This window comes from Rhinolophus ferrumequinum, chromosome 15 (genome assembly GCF_004115265.2).
Source record: "Rhinolophus ferrumequinum isolate MPI-CBG mRhiFer1 chromosome 15, mRhiFer1_v1.p, whole genome shotgun sequence".
Lineage (NCBI taxonomy): Eukaryota > Metazoa > Chordata > Mammalia > Chiroptera > Rhinolophidae > Rhinolophus > Rhinolophus ferrumequinum.
In genome coordinates this window covers 18,038,506-18,054,921 of record NC_046298.1, presented here as the reverse complement: position 1 = coordinate 18,054,921, position 16,416 = coordinate 18,038,506, and the positions used below count along the sequence as shown (strand labels likewise).

General features: G+C 48.3%; 1 protein-coding gene across 1 annotated transcript in view; it reads right to left on the bottom strand.

Annotated features, from left to right (window-relative positions):
* Positions 1–3,637: 3,637 nt before the first annotated feature.
* CDH3 (cadherin 3) overlaps positions 3,638–16,416 on the bottom strand; it is a 39,616-nt gene continuing 26,837 nt past the window's right edge. The window contains exons 11-17 of the mRNA XM_033127028.1: positions 13,732–13,973; positions 13,196–13,341; positions 12,196–12,420; positions 9,044–9,250; positions 6,570–6,700; positions 6,024–6,170; positions 3,638–4,485 (exon numbers count right to left, since the gene is read on the bottom strand). Coding sequence (XP_032982919.1) covers positions 4,276–4,485; positions 6,024–6,170; positions 6,570–6,700; positions 9,044–9,250; positions 12,196–12,420; positions 13,196–13,341; positions 13,732–13,973 — 1,308 coding nt within the window. The 3' untranslated portion in view covers positions 3,638–4,275. The remainder of the gene's footprint in view (positions 4,486–6,023; positions 6,171–6,569; positions 6,701–9,043; positions 9,251–12,195; positions 12,421–13,195; positions 13,342–13,731; positions 13,974–16,416) is intronic.

Genomic DNA, 16,416 nt, shown 5'->3' with positions numbered 1-16,416 from the left:
CCCCAGAAATGGTTGGAAACGCTGGCTTTTATGTGTCAAGGCCTTGGAGTTTTAGGGTCAGGTGGGGCCAACTCTGCCTTGGGGTGGGGGTGGCTATGCCATATCTGAAGAGCCTCTTCCAACTGCTGGCCTGCCTGCCCCCATCTTCCCTCATCATATCGGGGAGTTTCTTATTCATTATAGTAGAAAGAACCCATACTTAGGAATCAAGGCGACTTGTCTCTGTCACTTCCCAAAACTGTCACTTCCTGGCTATATACGGGCATTATTTTTTCTCTCTCCCAATTTGTTTAAAAAGGGAACCATAAAACCTCTCTCCGTGGTTGTGAGTGGGAGAATGTATGTAACTGATCCACGCATGTGAAGGGCAAGGCCAGTCATTGACCCATAATTGAGTGCTATTGCCGCCGCCGCCACCACCATCATCAACATCAAAGTGTCCAAGGTGGTTCCTGGCACATAGCAGACAGCCATACTTGGAACATGGCGGCCTTTGTGACCATTTTGCCCTGGGGCTCCTTCTCTTCCTGCAAATCTCACCCTAGGTTGCCAGGCTGGGAGGTGCACCAGCCATGCTGGTGGTTCGGGCGAATGGTGCCCTCTGCTGGGCGCAAGGGTAAGGCCATCAGGGAATCCACAGCCAACCTGACCACTGAAGTCACTTCCTACAGCCTAGAATGTCTGGCTTCCACCCAAGGTGTGAGTGTGAAGACAAAGGAGCAGTAAGTCGCCCTCTCAGTCCCTCAAACAGCCACCACAGCAGTGATGACTCACTGATGCAGTCCTCACACGCCAGGAAGCCTTCCAAGCACTTTAGAGATGTGAACTCATTTACTCCTCCATTTTCCAGATGAGAAAATTGAGACACAGAAAAGTAACGTGATTTGTCTAAGGAGTCATGCTTGGAAGTGCTGGGAGTTGAATCTGTGCTGAGCCATGCCTTCTTGGTGGATTTAGTGGGAGGTAGGCTCTGCCTTTAGCCAAAAGGGAGTTGGCCCCATGGAGTTCCCCAGTGAGTCTGGAAGTGGACATACAGGGTGAGGGAGCCAAAGGGGCTTCCCAGAGTAACTACCCCCACCCTTTCAATGGCAGGCCCATTGCCTGGCTGACCTTGGGGCCCCTCCCTGACTGGCCATCCCTCAGCATTTCCCTGCCTGTGTCTCCTTGCTGTGTCCCTGGGCCCATGGTTAAGTAAGGTCCGTGCCTAGCACAGGAAGCCAGAAATTTGAGTATCAGCTACTTGCCCACCTTCCATTCATGAGAGGCAGCCTCTTCAGGCCCAAGGGCCTGGCCATAGCCCATCTGGGGAGATGGGTCCTATCTGCAGTCTTTTTGGGAGGAAAAGAGACGGTCAGGACAGCCACAAGGGAAAAGGGGTGGTGTGAAGTGAGGCCGGGGCTCTGCTCACCTCTGCCTGCTAATGGGATGGTGGGGAGCACCTGCTCTGGGAACTTCTATCTTCTTCCATCTGAAAAATGACAGGGGTGGATTGGGGGCACTTTTCAAAATGCTCAGTATTTGGGGGGTTAAGGAGAAACATTGGGAGGATGAGGCCAAGAGGAGGGTCTCTGGGCACCCCAACCGCTTCTTCCAACAAAGTTTCACTGACCGGAGATGAGATTAAATAAATGCTCACGCATCCAAACTGGACGTGCTGGAAACAGTTAAGGCAACCTCCTGGCATGTCCCTTTACGAGAGGATGTAAATGCACAATGTGTGTGTAATGCATGGGGGAGAAAAGATTGGGAGGATACACATGCAACTGCGGAGCCACAAAACATAAAGGATTAACATGCAGAGCACGGGACGTCAAACGTTCACGTGGTCCCTCCCCACTGCTATGGCTGGCTGCACTCGTTATTTCCAGTTGACACCCACTTTGAGTGCTTAGCACTGGCGACTTACTTATTTTGAACTATTATAGGCCCTAAAGCTCAGTCCTGAGATCCTATTTTGCAGATGAGAAGCAGGCCCAGAGTTAGTGGCGTAACATCCATCCCCATGAGAGCCCAGGAGGGTTCTTTCTAAATCACTCAGACGCTGGCGACTGGTTCCATCACCAAGGGAATTTAGTTAGATCCATCCAGAGAGACCAGGCTTGGCTAGGAAATCCCACTTCTCCTCCTCGACTCCCTCCAAAAATCTCAGGGGAGGAAGGCCGGCCTGAACAGTAGCTGTTTGGTTTTATTATTAGTCTTCACGGAGATAGGGTTTCACGCTTTATTCAGACTTCTCATAGAGGAGTTTAAGACATGGGGCAGCAGGTGTTTGCTGGCTGAGATACCTAATCTCACACAACCTTATCAGCAAAAGCAGCAAGGCCCTAGGAGAGGGGAATCGGAGGCCACAGGAGCCAGAGGCTGCAGCTGGAGGGAGAGACAGGAGACGGCCTTGACTGCAGGCTAAGGCGCTATGGGCTGGACCGAGGAATAGGATGGGCGAGGTTTCTTACCGGCCATAGTTCCCTTCTGACTTTCCCATCCAGGGTCTGAGGCTTCAGGACACTCAGCCTTGTCCTTCAGAGCCTTGCTCTTGACCTTGCGTGTGCACCAGAATCCCCTGGAAGGCTTGTTAAAACACACTGCAGGTTCCTGCCTGCAGAATTGATTTTGCAGGTAATGCTGACGCTGCTGGCCCAGGAACTGCACTTCGAGGGGCACTGCTTTGCAGGGTGAGTCACTTTTGTGGGAAGGAAACACTGATTTCAACTTCAGCCATCCTTTCAGCTGCCCTTCAGATTCTTTTTTTTGGTTCATTGCAAAGAAAAATTTTAAACTTCACTTTAACGAAGGCACATGTGGAATTGTTCCATCCCAGCTGCCTCTTCAGCCTTATTCTATTCCCACATCTGTGCCGGGTTATGTCAGGAGTGTTCCAATTTCACTGACATCCTGGTGAATTCTCTTAACTTTCTGTCTGGCTTGATTCTGATGATCATCAAGCGTCATTTAAAAAAAATACAATAAGGCCATTCTTTAAAGGAGGAAAGTCCCCTCAGAGGGTGAGGGTGAGAATTCGTATAAAGGAAATGATTGAAATTAAGTGCTGTCCGGGCCTAAAATGTACTGAATAAATGGTATCCACGACCAATGAACACAGATAGCACTTACCGTGTGCCAGATATTGATTCACTTACTCTCCATAAGAACTTCCCACTTTATGCATGAACAATCTGAGGCAGGTGGAGGTGAAGCGACCTGCTAGGAAGTAGGAGAGCCAGCCTTTCCCCAGCCCCTGCCTTTCAACAGAGCCCACAGCCCAGAGCAGGAAATCTTCATGCAATGCGCCATGTGAAAGAGCAGCCAGCATTCCAGAAAAGACATCGCCTGTAGCTCTGGTGGCGCTCCGCTCAGGGGTAAGGAGGTAATTTGGTTCTCTCACACAGAAGAGCAGCTCCGAACCTGTAAGAAGGATAGAAGGTTTGCCCCCACCTGAGCCTGTGAATGAATCCTGAGCTTTCTCTATCATGAGGAAACTGTGGTGAAGCCGGCAGAGATCCAAACACTTCCTCCCTTTACACAACTCTGAAAAGTCTAAAAACCATGGAATTTTACACGTAAGTGGGTGAATGGAATGGTATATGAACGACATGTCAATAAAGCTACATTAAAAAAAAAAGCTCACTCCCCTGGCACCTCTGGGAAAAGTTCCTTTAATAAAAAAGTTCTAGTACATTTACACGATTGTCATCACCCTTCATCTACAGCACTCCATAGGGAAAATAAAAAATAAAAAATAAAGGACAACCTAGACGCGCTCAGTATAAAAACGCAGTAATCTATTCAAATAGGAGGCCTTGGTCCTAGAGATCAGAGAGAAGTGCATGAGAGCACGTGAGTCGAGCAGCTCTGGCCTGGGCTTCTGGAGGGCTCCAGGGGACAGTTGAGGACCCGCCTCTAACTTTTTGAAAACAGCATTTAAAAAAAAAAAAAAATTCAGGTTGCCGTAAGAGGCCTCTATCTAAGGAGAAGGGTCCATTCCAGAGAGAATGTTTTCATGGGGGAGTCAGGTCCATCCAGGCCCAGGACACAGGGCGGAGCATTTTATGAAGAATGTCCCGGAAATTCAGCCTCCCAGGGCCTAAGCTGAGAAGTCAAACTGCCCATGGCCCTCCATTCTGAAAGGCTCCGAAACCAACCCCTCTCGTCAGATTCGAGGCCTCTTCCCTTCAGGTTGCTAAGGCCACTTCTCAATAGCTCCAAGGTCCTTGGCTGGGGGGTGGGGTGGGAATGCAACCCCTTAAAGATGCAGCTGTGGCCTGCTGGCCCAGAGGCCTAGTCGTCCTGGCCACCACCATACATGTCCGCGAGCTTCCGGAAGCGGCTGCCCCACTCGTTCAGGTAGTCATAGTCTTGGTCCTGGTCAGAGGCCGAGGAGGTGAGGGAGCTCAGGGAGGCGGCATCAGAGCCGCTGCCCTCATAGTCGAACACCAACAGCGAGTCATAGGGCGGGGCTGTGGGGTCCGTGTTAGCGGCCTTCAAGTTCTGTGGCGACAGAGAGCAGGTGGTTAGGAGCCGCAGGCTCAGACATGTGGCAGCTGTAAGAACTCAGGCAGGCTGGTTCACCTGGCTGAGCCTGCATGTCCTCGTCTGCGAAGCCATTTCTCTCCTCCCTCAAGGTTTTGAAGGTTGAAATGATACTGCATATAAATGCTTGGCACAGGGCCCAGCATACAGCAAGTGCTCAGTGCGACAGGCCATTGGTGAAGGGCAGGGACCGCGAAATCAGATGGCTTAAGTCAGGACTCAGACTTCACACACTAGTATGTGACCTTCAGCAAGTCCCTTAATCGACCTCTCCATGCTTTTTCCTCCTCTCTCAAATGGGAGATGTCATATTGTTTAAGAGGAATAAATGAATATGTAAATATATGTAAAGCGCTTAACAGAATAATACCGGGCATATAGCGGAACACTATGTCCTCATTTGTAAAAATCAGGATAACAAGATTCCAACCCTGCAGACTTGACGTAGGGATTAAGTGAGACAGTATTTGCAAACTGTCCAACCCACAGACATTCTAGAAAGTGACTTCATCTAACTGGAGGGAAATGCGCCCGGTATTTAGCTCCAATATGTTTTCTCACATCCGCCGCCCCATGCAACTTTCCCCAGATGATTATTTTTGCACTGTACTCTCAAATATGCTCGGGCTACTTCTAGGAGGCAAAAAGTTTAGAAGAGAAGATGACGTCAGAAGGATTCGCCACGGTGAGGTATTCTGACCGCCCACTGAGCCCCCTCCCCACTGCCGCTTCCATCCATTCATCCATACTTCCCTATAGACCTAGTTCAGTGGTTCCTACAACCCAGACCGTATTATTTTATTTCCTTGGGGAGCTAAAAATATCAGAACCTAAAAAAAATTGATGCCAGGGTTCCTGGAATTGATATTTTTCAAAATTCCTCAGATAATCAAATGTGTGACTGGAGTTAAGAACACTGGAAACACTCAGCTACTAGCAACAATAGCTCTCATTACCTAATTAAGAACTTAAGTTACCTTAAAAAAATTCGGAACCCAGGCTCCATCCAGATCAATTAAGTGACAACCTCAGGGTGGAGGGGATGGTGAGTCAGAGGCATCACTAGTTTTTGAAGTCCCCAGGAAAGTGCAATGTGCAGGCAGTTTGGGAACCACCGTGGTAGCACCACTCCAGGTGCTTACTCATCCAATCCTTAGAGCGGCCTGGAACAGAGGTCCCAAAACCTGGCTCTGCATCAGAATCACCTGGGATCTCTAAAAATTCAAACCCACGTTGTCCAGCTCCAGTTTTTTCGTAACAACCACTATATTTGTTGAACAAATGAATAAATTATTCCTAATCTATCCTTTACCACTCTGCAAGTGTGGTAAACAGAAGGAGGAAACAGAGCCCAGAAGTTACTCAAATGTGCCAGAGGTCACACAGCTGGTTGGTGGTAAACTCATGATTTAAACCCAGAGCCAAGACTCTGAGCCTCTGCTCTTTCTCTCACGCTGCTGGTGCCTGAATATAGGGCTGGCCCCCCCATGCCTCACCTCGATGATGAAGTTGCCGATTTCATCTGGGTTGGCTGGACGTGGGCGGTACATGGGTGTGGGGATGAAGGTTGGTGCCACATCGTTTCGGAGAACCACCTCGGGCCGTGCCTCTAGACCCCGGTGGAGTTGGGTGATGTCATAGTCCTTCATGAAAGTAAAGAAGAGCATGGGATTGAGAAGGACCTTCCAACTCCCACACCATTCACATTTCACCCCACTTCCCCACCATTTGGATGTTCTGCTTCATGGCCAGGTCTTAGAAGACAGATAATGTCAGAGATTTCTGAAAGCCCTCGTTTCCACACCCCCTCCCCCATATTAAGTGCAGGCTCAAGGTCACCTTGACTGGGGCCAAAGAGACTAGCAATGAACCAGACATCCTCTCAGAAGAGAAAAGTTGGTGGTCTATTCTGCATGAAGATTGAAACTTCAGGCCAGAGTCTGGTCAACACAGCCAACACGGTCAGTTGATGGACTCAACCATCCCTGCCAGTGGCCCTGGGGGTATCCACCACCCAACCCCCAGACTTCCCAATGTCCTACCTGGTCCTCCTCACCACCCCCCTCTTCGCCATAGTAGAAGACATTGTCACGGGTGTCATCTTCCGGGAGCAGAAGGGGCTCCTTGACCTTCCGCTTCTTTCTCACCAGTAAGAGAAGAACCAGCAGGAGAACTAGAAGAGTTGGGAAGTGTGAATATTCACACCCACAGCACACAGTTGGCCGAGACCCCCAAATCTCCAGAGCCCCATCTAATTGAGACCCCTTCACTCAGTAGCCAGAGCTTAAACACTTCATTAGCTCTTTTGCACCTAGGAAGAAAACCTTGCACTTCTTACCAAGGTTCACAGATTTGGTCCACCTGTGTACCATCCCCACCATGTCCTGCCCAGGTCTGGTCACACTGGCTTCCTAGGAGTTCCTCAAATATACCCAGCAGTTTCTCACTTGAGAACCTTCCTCTGAGCCCTTTCCTCACTTGGAACACCTTCCACGCATATGCATGGCTCTCACCCTTCAGGTCCCAGCTTAAGGTCACCTCCTCCTAGCACCACTCTGATTTCATTCCCCACCTATATTTCTATATCATTTTGCCAGTCTACCCATATTGAGTGTAATGGTCCCGAGGGAAATCCTCCTTTGTGAGGACGGACTCTCCCAGCAGATGTCACTTTTCAACAGGACTCTTTTTCAGTCCCCAGGTATTCCTAAATTAGCCATAGACTTTAAGTTAAAAGCAAGAGAGTGCAACTCTGATATAGTACAGTAGGTAGTAATGTGAACTTAGGTACAAGTGCTATGTTGGAATTTTAAGAGAAGGACTGGTTTTTAGTGATATTGTTTAGACATGGCGGGGACTGGCCATGATGCCTGGCTGCTCTCTCTAATAGCCATTACTACCCTTGGTTAATCCCACAGGAAGAGGGTACCCTCTGGCCCTCTCTCTGTGGCTGTTCACGTTTTTGGCCTGCTGATAGAACCACAGTCTCTGGCCAGACAACACAGGCCTCGCCTTCTTTGAGACTCCATAGGTTCTCAGGATGCATACCTCATGTGGGCCAGACTGTGACCTTTCACCCCTTTTCTTCCCCACTGGGTTGGGGGAAAAGCAAGAGGTGAACTGGACTTCTCATCTGCACCCAAAGGTTATATGTCTGTCTACGAAAATCTCTATTTGGACTGGCCTGGCAAATCTCCCATTGTCCTTCACAAACTGGTTAATGGAAACTCCGTGTGTCTACGAGTTCAGGCCTTTGGCTCACCAGTGGCTCTTTCCCGCATACCACATATCAAGTGATGTGGATGAGTCGATTGTACCTTGAAATATGACCACCTCTCACCACCTCAACTTCCATCCTGGTCTGAGCCACCAACCACCGTCTCCCCGTTAGATTATGGCAATAGCTCTTAAATGGTCTTTCTGCCTCCATCCTTGCCCCTCTGTAGTTTGTTCAGTACTATTCAGTAGGCATCCTGTAAAATTCAAGTCCAATCACCTCACTCCCCTGCTCCACACCTTTTCTGATGACTTCCCATTTCATCCAGAGTCTTTTCACAAGAGCCTACAAGGCCCCACACGATGCTCCACCACGCCCATCACCTCTGCCCTCATCTCCTAGTGTTTTCCCTCTTGCTTTCTGCACTCCAGCCATTTCTGTTTCCACACACCAAGCACACAGCACTGCCTCGGGGCCTTTGCACTTGTTCCCCAGATATCTGCTGACTTGCTTCCTCACCTCTTTCAGGTCTTTATTCGAATTATCCCCTTCTCGGCAAGGCCTTTCCTGCCCATCTTATTTAAAATTACAGACTTCCTCCCCTCCACTTTCTTTCCCCCCATAGCAACACCTATTAATCTGCCAGATTACTTGCCTGTTCCCTGTGCTAGAAAGTAAGCTCATTAATGGCAGGGATTGATCTGTTAAGTGCTGCAAGCTCAGTGCCTAAAACAATGTTTGGTGCACAGTAAATTAACTAATTAAAACTTGTTCTTATATTCACGTCTGATTGGATGTGTGCTTTCTGCGTAAGGACTAATTTAAAGAGTGGAAAGAGCAAATGTGATAAGTTCTACCTTAAGAGAAAAGAAATTAGTTTTTAACTAAACACTCCTGCCCACTAGTCCAGTGGTTCTCAAACTCTAGCATGCATCAGGACCCTTTGAAGAGTTGTTAAAACCCATTTACTGGGTCTTACCCCCAAGTGTCTGAATCAGTGGGTCTGGAGTGGGGCCTGAGAACTGGCCCTTCTAACGAATTCCTGGCTGTTGGTCTGGACCACACTTTCAAAACCACTGCTCTGGCCTCTACATGACATAATGGCAGGACCAAGTCTGTTTGCTCACCACTGTATCCCCCAAACCTGGCACACTCCATAAGCTCCACAGATATCTATTTATGGAATGACACACCTGAAATTAAGAGTTTAATGCTGGTGGCCTTAGTCCCAGAAGTTCAGGGTAGAATCAGGTCTTCTAACTAGCCAATCCTTTGAGGGGGAAGGGCGCCAGTACTCACGCAGCAGAGCCAGGATGGCCCCCAGGATGGGCAAGAGGAAACCCCCCTTCCAGGGTTCGGGGCAGTTCTTCACGTGGCCATGGCAGTCACACACGGTAGCCCTGATCACTGTCAGCTGTTCCTTGTTGCCATGGTCAGACAGAGAAAGATGCACGTCATATGTGTCTTGCTTCAGGAACTTCTTCAGTGACAAGGCCACTGTGTCTCCTGGAGTGGACAGATCATTTATTCACCTCGGGAGATCACAGTGAGAACTACCTCAAAAACACACTTACACCAAGTGTTAAAAATTGATATTTGGCCAAAGCCAAATTCACTATCATGGAAAGGATGATCAGAGTAGAAGAATAAATTCATCTTGTTTTAAGTCAATAATCACGGCATTTTTAAAATATGAAGTTTAAAAAAAAAATTATGTCCTGCAGGGCCAATAACTTCTCAGCACCATTACCTGCTGGACAGTTCTTTGCCTCAACAATAATACACTGTTCCAAGAGATAGCTAACTCAGTATTTTAATATCTACATTAACTGGCCACCTGTTTTCCTATGTGCACAATTCACTATCATTTACTACTGCAGCATGCTGCTCTTGCAATAGTAAAAATAACTTTTATACTTTGGCTGTACAATAGAGTTTCAATTTCTGAAACACAGATGTTTCCGAGTCAGCATCAATTAGTAATAAATTCAAATGCATGTGACTTGATGATATAACTTATGTTAAGCACATCTGAAAGGATGCTAACCCGTGGAATCACAGCACTAGCGACTACACTCAAGTTCAGAGATGCTGGAATGAGGCTGCAATGGGCACTGGGCTAGCTGGACTTCCACAGCCCAGGACGGGCAGCGGATTAACTAAGAGCAGAAGCCAAGCCTCGGTGTGGCCTGTGCAACGGGCAGTTCTCTGGGGAGACTGTGTGGCAATCCTAGGGTAGGGAAAGGGGACTGTGCTTCTGGGTGAGGAATATAGGGTCAGAGGCCTCTCTGAAGAAAGGCCTTCAGTTTAGACCCAAGTTTCTCAAGGAGGGAACTAAACTGCTTTTCATCATGCAGGACTTTCCCAAGCGTTACAGATCCTCATACTAAATGCCAGTAGTGTCCCCCAATCACTGGGGCGATGAAAGACACTATCATGTTTCTAGCTCACCCACTCTCAGGCTTGCTAGCCTATTTCAGCACTGACTTCAAGCCATTTTCCGTTCAAAGGCTCTGCACGCTCACAGGGCTCCCTCTTAGTAAAAAAGGCCAGAAGGGAGAACCCACCCTATTCCCATTGGCACTACCAGGCAGACAGAGCTCTACAGGCTGGGTATTTGGTCTACCATGTGGGGAGGCCACGGTGGGATATTTCACCCCAAACATCCCCATCTTCATCCTGTTCCCACAGGGGAGGGCTGGTTTCTCAACTGATGATGGTGGTGCTGGTGGAAATGTCGACTAAATTGACACTTACTATGTACCCAGCCCTTCTCTAATCCTCACTACAACTTGAAAAGATAGGTACTTTATCCTCATTTTTCAAATGCAGAAATTGAAGCTTAGGAAGGTCAAATCACCAGCCCAAGGTCACATAGGGTAGAGTTTGATTAATTCCCCTGACAAAAGGGACAGAAAATTAAATTACAAGTAAGAGCCAGGTCTCCACACTATTATCAGGTGCTGGTATGACTGGGCTTTGGCCACAACGCTCACACCTGACAGAGCCACATCTGACTGCTGTTGGGTGAAGACGGCCGCTTGCATCTACTGAGCTGACATACCAGAGAAAGTGCTTTTCATGTAGTAATCTTCAGAGTAACTATGGAAGTAGGTACTATTATTGGTACCATTCTACAGATAGGGAAACTGAGGAACAGTTGAGACTCAGGCTTTCCCACAATCACAAAGCTAGTAAATGGAGTAACCAGGTCTTGAACCAAGGCATTCTGGCCCCAGTCTCCACTCTCTGAACCACATGGTCAGGGAGGGAAAAAATGACTTCTAGGCCACAAGGGGGTGACACAAGACCAATTTGGGCTCCCCAAAGGAAAAGTGCTAGATATACACACCCAAATCACAGGTACTGTAAAAATGAGCCAAGGTGGGTGCCAAAAGCAGGTCGGGAAGCCCTTTCTGGGCTCAACAGCAGTAACGGATACTGGGCATTTGGGGTCTTTGGGGCAGAACTTAAATATACTGGTTCCCCATTTCCCTCCTGGGGGATCCTAGCCCCAAGAGGAAGAGGGGAACATTTTAAAGCAGAGCGATGCAATGTTTCTCCAGGGACCTTATTGGCACTTGGGGCTGGATCCACCTTTTTCATGCACTGTGGGTCCTTATCCACTTGATGCCAATAAGACCCCTCTAGGCCTGTAACAACACAAAAACCACCAAAGGCTGAGAAGCTCCGGGGGGTGGTGAGGGGGGGGTTGAAAAGAGAAAGGACAGAGGCAGATGGGAGCAGGGATGGCGGTCTGGCTTCAACCTCCACTGCTTACCCACTGTGTACCCCTGGGCATGCTATTTCACCTCTCTGAGATCTCACTCTCATCTGTAAATAGGGATAAAAAAATACAGACCACAGAGTGACAGAAACATTAAATAAGAAAAAAAAGAAAGAGCATCTCCCATGTCTCCAGGGTTCAATAAATGGTAGGCAGCGAGCATCATGGTAGATCAGAATGCCTGGGTTTAAATGCCGGTGCCATCATTTTCTACCCATAAAGCCTCTGCCAAGCTATTTAAACTTCTGAAAGCCTCAGTCTCATCTGTAAAATGGGTGCACGCACACGTGTATGTGATAATAGTGCCTTCTCCACAGGATTGTTGTGAGGATTAGGAAATTAAATCTATGTAAAACATGTAAAGTGGCATCTCACACAGAGCAAGCACGTTCCATGCCTGTTAGTTATTACCACTGTGCCGAGTCATTATGTGTCATGGAGAAAGTCACGCCCTCTCTCTCTGGGCCTCTTTTTCCATCTGTACAGGAAGACAGTTGGGCTAGAATGGTCTTTAAGGGCTCCTGTGGAATTCCGAAGGCTTCCACTACATTAATAAATAGCATCTGATCGATGTTCTTGAAAACACCCACAAGAGGCTGAGCTGGGCAGGTGTGCAGGTTCCCGGTATGGGGCAAACCACCGCCTGCCACCGCCACGCAGTTACCTTTCTCATTGACCTCTGCCATCCAGTAGATGTCCGAGTCATGTGTGAGCTGGGCCTGGAAAGGGGCGGTGTGGGGGGCCAGGTCCTTGTCCGTGATGTTCAGCACTTGGGGCACAGGACTTTGGTTGCAGATGGTGATCTGACGGGGCTCAGGGACTGGGCCGTGGTCATTGACATCCGTGAGTGTTAGCAGGAGGGTCCCCGTGCCAGTGGCGGGACGGTTCCCTATTCATAACGACACAGATGATCCTTTTTCAACATCTGCCTTGGTTGGGCTGATGAATGTCAAGCTCCCCTGTGACCAACCCAATCAGCCTCAGGGAGAGTCTCGTTTACCGTCCAGCTATAACGTCTCAAGACCCTCCAAGCACTGGCTGCACTATAGATCAAATCAGTGGTGGCAAATACATGGCAATTGTGCCCCCATTCTCATTTTGTGTCCACAGCAGACATTACTAACTGACCAGAGCACAGCTGTAGCCACTTCATCCGGATAGCCACTAATAATCTATCACAAAGCGAAACCCACCGGACACCTTGAGGCAGCTTCCCCTCACAGCCCTGTGGTAACCTCTCACCTGCCTCCAGGCCTTGATTCACTATGTGTCAAGCAGAGATGGAATCACATCATAACCCCTAATCCTCTGGGTGTGACATCACTAATCAAGCATGCACTTTATAGGCAGCCCCTTTCAATCAATGAAGGGGAAAATGACAGGCCCATTTGGGCCTCCGTGAACCACAAACTTAGTCTGAAAGAAATCTTCAGGATATTTCCTAACTCCTGGGTTTTAGGGAAATTGGAATCATGGCCAGCCACCCTAAGACCAGTCTTTAAAAGACTCCTCTGAAAGAACCCTTTGACCCTCCAGATTGGTTTGCTGACAGCCCCCCTCCACCCGCCCCCACATACACCATACCCTGCCTCTGGGGGGCACATGCTGTGTCAGTGACCTGGAAACCGTGAGGGCCCACGTGGAGGGGGTGGGAGGAGGCTCACCATCGTCCGTGGCCAAGACGGTGACTTCGTAGATGTTGTTCTTCACAAACTGCTCATCCTCGCGGTCCAAGACCCCCACAGCAGTGACCTGCCCACTGTCTGCGTCCATTGCTAGCCACCCTGCTGGGTCTCTCAGGATGTGGTAGCTGGAGTGGAAACGTTGAGAAGTCACACCCAGAATGCTCAGAATTCTGGTGTCATCATTCAAAGCCTCCCCATGCCAACTGGCAGGCGGTGTCATGGGACTCGGGGCTCCTAAGCTGGGTCATGTGGAAAATGCATCTTACCCCTAAATGGGGACCTGAGCAGCAGGTGGGGGGGCCAGCAGGGATATGTGAGAGGGAACAAGAGCACCTGCCCCTAAAACCCCTACTGAATCTTCAGCCTTGGGGAGGGTAGGAAAGGGAGGCCCCGTGCAATGGGGTTTTCAAAACACTTAACAATCTTGACGGTAATCAGAACAAACACAGGCTATAAGAAACAACCCGCCAACAGTACCGGCACATTTAGCTGAATGGGAGCGAGCTCCTGCCTACCTGATCTTCTGACTGCCCTGGTCAGGGTCCTGTGCGGTGTAGGTGCAGACAGGCTCCCCGATGGAGATGCCTTCCTGCACCTCGATGACTTTGGAGGGTGGGACGAACACAGGTGCCTCATTCACATCTTGTACATGGACCACTACGGTGGCTGTGGAGGTTGGGAGCTTCACCACAAACACAGCATCATTGGTCACTTCAACGTACAGGGTGTACTGGGATTTGGCTTCAAAATCCAAGCCCTAGGAGAGAAGAGGAAGGAGGATCTGAGTCACTGGTTTTTGTAGGAGGCCCCTGCAGTGCTGTGATGTCAGAAGGGCCCCCAGTGAGGGGCGCAAGGCTCCCACCAGCAACAATGCTGCCCCCTCCCTGTCCCATAAAGCCTCCTGCACTTCCTGAGTGGACACCCAGTGGGGCCTCTCAGACCACTACAAAGGCAACTAGACTAGTAAGCCCTAGAACTGGTTCCCATTGGGGTGATGATGCCTCCTGGTGGTGTTGTAGAAACTTGTGGCGGCATTTCTAGTTGTCATAATGACTGGGGATGCCACTGGCATTTATGGGCTGGGGCAGGGACACAAAGAATTGTCTCATATCCCATGTGACTTGCCAACATCCCCTTGGATGTTCACGTATTCATGGGTATGAATAATTACAGTCTAGAACATGTTTTAACACGTAAACCAAGTGTTTGGTGGGGTTTTAATATATACTGAATATTCTAGGAATGGCATTTCTGAGGGGAGCCTGTAATTCTACTTGTTCAGGCCTTTTCCAAGAGTTGTTTATTTGTTGTTCTGGAAAAACACCAACACCACTTGTCGTAGGAGTCATACGAGGTCTGACAATTAAGTTCGCGAACTTTCCACCGTGTGCTTACATTGGCACCACTGTACAAACAGCTCAGTAAACTTTTATAACCTTGGTATATCAGTGTTTCATAACTGTGTTCGTGTCGACGTGTGGTGGTATCTTGCTCAGTGGTGTTCATTATTGTTACATGCTTTTGTGTGCTGTTGCAAGAATATCTGAGCTTCAATTAGAGCAACAAACAAACATTAAATTTCTTGTAAACTTGCAAGTGTGGAAGTGAAATCAGGGACATGTTAGTCCAAGTTTACGGGGATAATGCCATGAAGAAAATGACAATGCACAAATGGCTGAAACGTTTTTCTGAGTGGAGAGAATGTGTTACTGATGAAGAGAGGTCAGGGTGGCCAGTAATGGGCAGAACTAACAAAAACATTGCAAAAATTCATTGAATTGTGCGTCGAAATTGTCGGCTGATATTGTGCGTCGAAATTGTCGGCTGACTGTGAGAAGCATAGCAGACCAAGTAAATATCGACAGAGAAACAGTTAGGAAAATCTTAACTGAAAATCTTGGCATGAGAAAGCTGTGCACAAAACTGGTCCCGAGGGGCCGGCCTGGTGGCTCAGGCAGTTAGAGCTCTGTGCTCCTAACTCCGAAGGCTGCCGGTTTGATTCCTACATGGGCCAGTGGGCTCTCAACCACAAGGTTGTGGGTTCAATTCCTCTACTCCCGCAAGGGATGGTGGGCTGCGCCCCCTGCAACTAGCAACGGCAACTGGACCTGGAGCTGAGCTGCACCCTCCTCAACTAAGATTGAAAGGACAACAACTTGACTTGGAAAAAAGCCCTGGAAGTACACACTGTTCCCCAATAAAGTCCTGTTCCCCTTCCCCAATAAAACCTTTAAAAAAAGAAACTGGTCCCGAAGGAGCTCTTGCATCACAACAATGCACCAGCTCACACGGCACTGTCTGTCAGGGAGTTTTTAGCCAGTAAACAAATAACTGTGTTGGAACACCCTCCCTAGTCACCTGATCTGGCCCTCAAAAACTTCTTTAACCAAAGATAAAGGAAATATTGAAAGGAAGACATTTTGATGATATTCAGGACATCAAGGGTAGTACGACGACAGCTCTCATGGCCATTCCAGAAAAAGAGTGCCAAAATTGCTTTGAAGGGTGGACTAGGCACTGAGGATGGTGCACAGCTTCCCAAGAGGAGTACTTTGAAAGTGACCGTAGTGATATTCAGCAATGAGGTATGCAGCACTTTTTCTAGGATGAGTTCGCGAACTTAATTGTCATACCTCGTACAGTATCCACCACATTTGGATGACTACAAAGACATGCAAGTAACTGACCACTTCCTTATGTTTTCTAGTGTTAGTTGTGCCCAAAAGTTTACATACAGAAATAACTTTATTACTGGTAACTTTTCCTATAAAATTCTTATTTTAGTTAGGGAATTCTATTGTTCTAGAAAGTTAGGTAAGTTATAAATGAAATTCATTTCACAATGTAAAAGGGGCATTAAAGCTTTTGTTGGAAGAAGGGGATAGTCTTTAAAGTATTTAATAAAACCCTGCTCCTCAAACCAGGCCATTCTTCATAACAAACCAGGAGGTAAAATAACTCAAAGAAAGATTAGTCCCATCTTCTTTTTTTTTTTAATTTTTTTTATGAGGGAACAGTGTGTTTCTTCAGGGCCCATCAGCTCCAAGTCATTGTCCTTCAATCTAGTTGTGAAGGGCACAGCTCAGCTCCAAGTCCAGTCACCGTTTTTAATCTTAGTTGCAGGGGGTGCAGCCCACCATCCCATGTGGGAATTGAACTGGCAACCTTGTTGTTGAGAGCTCGCAATCTAACCAACTGAG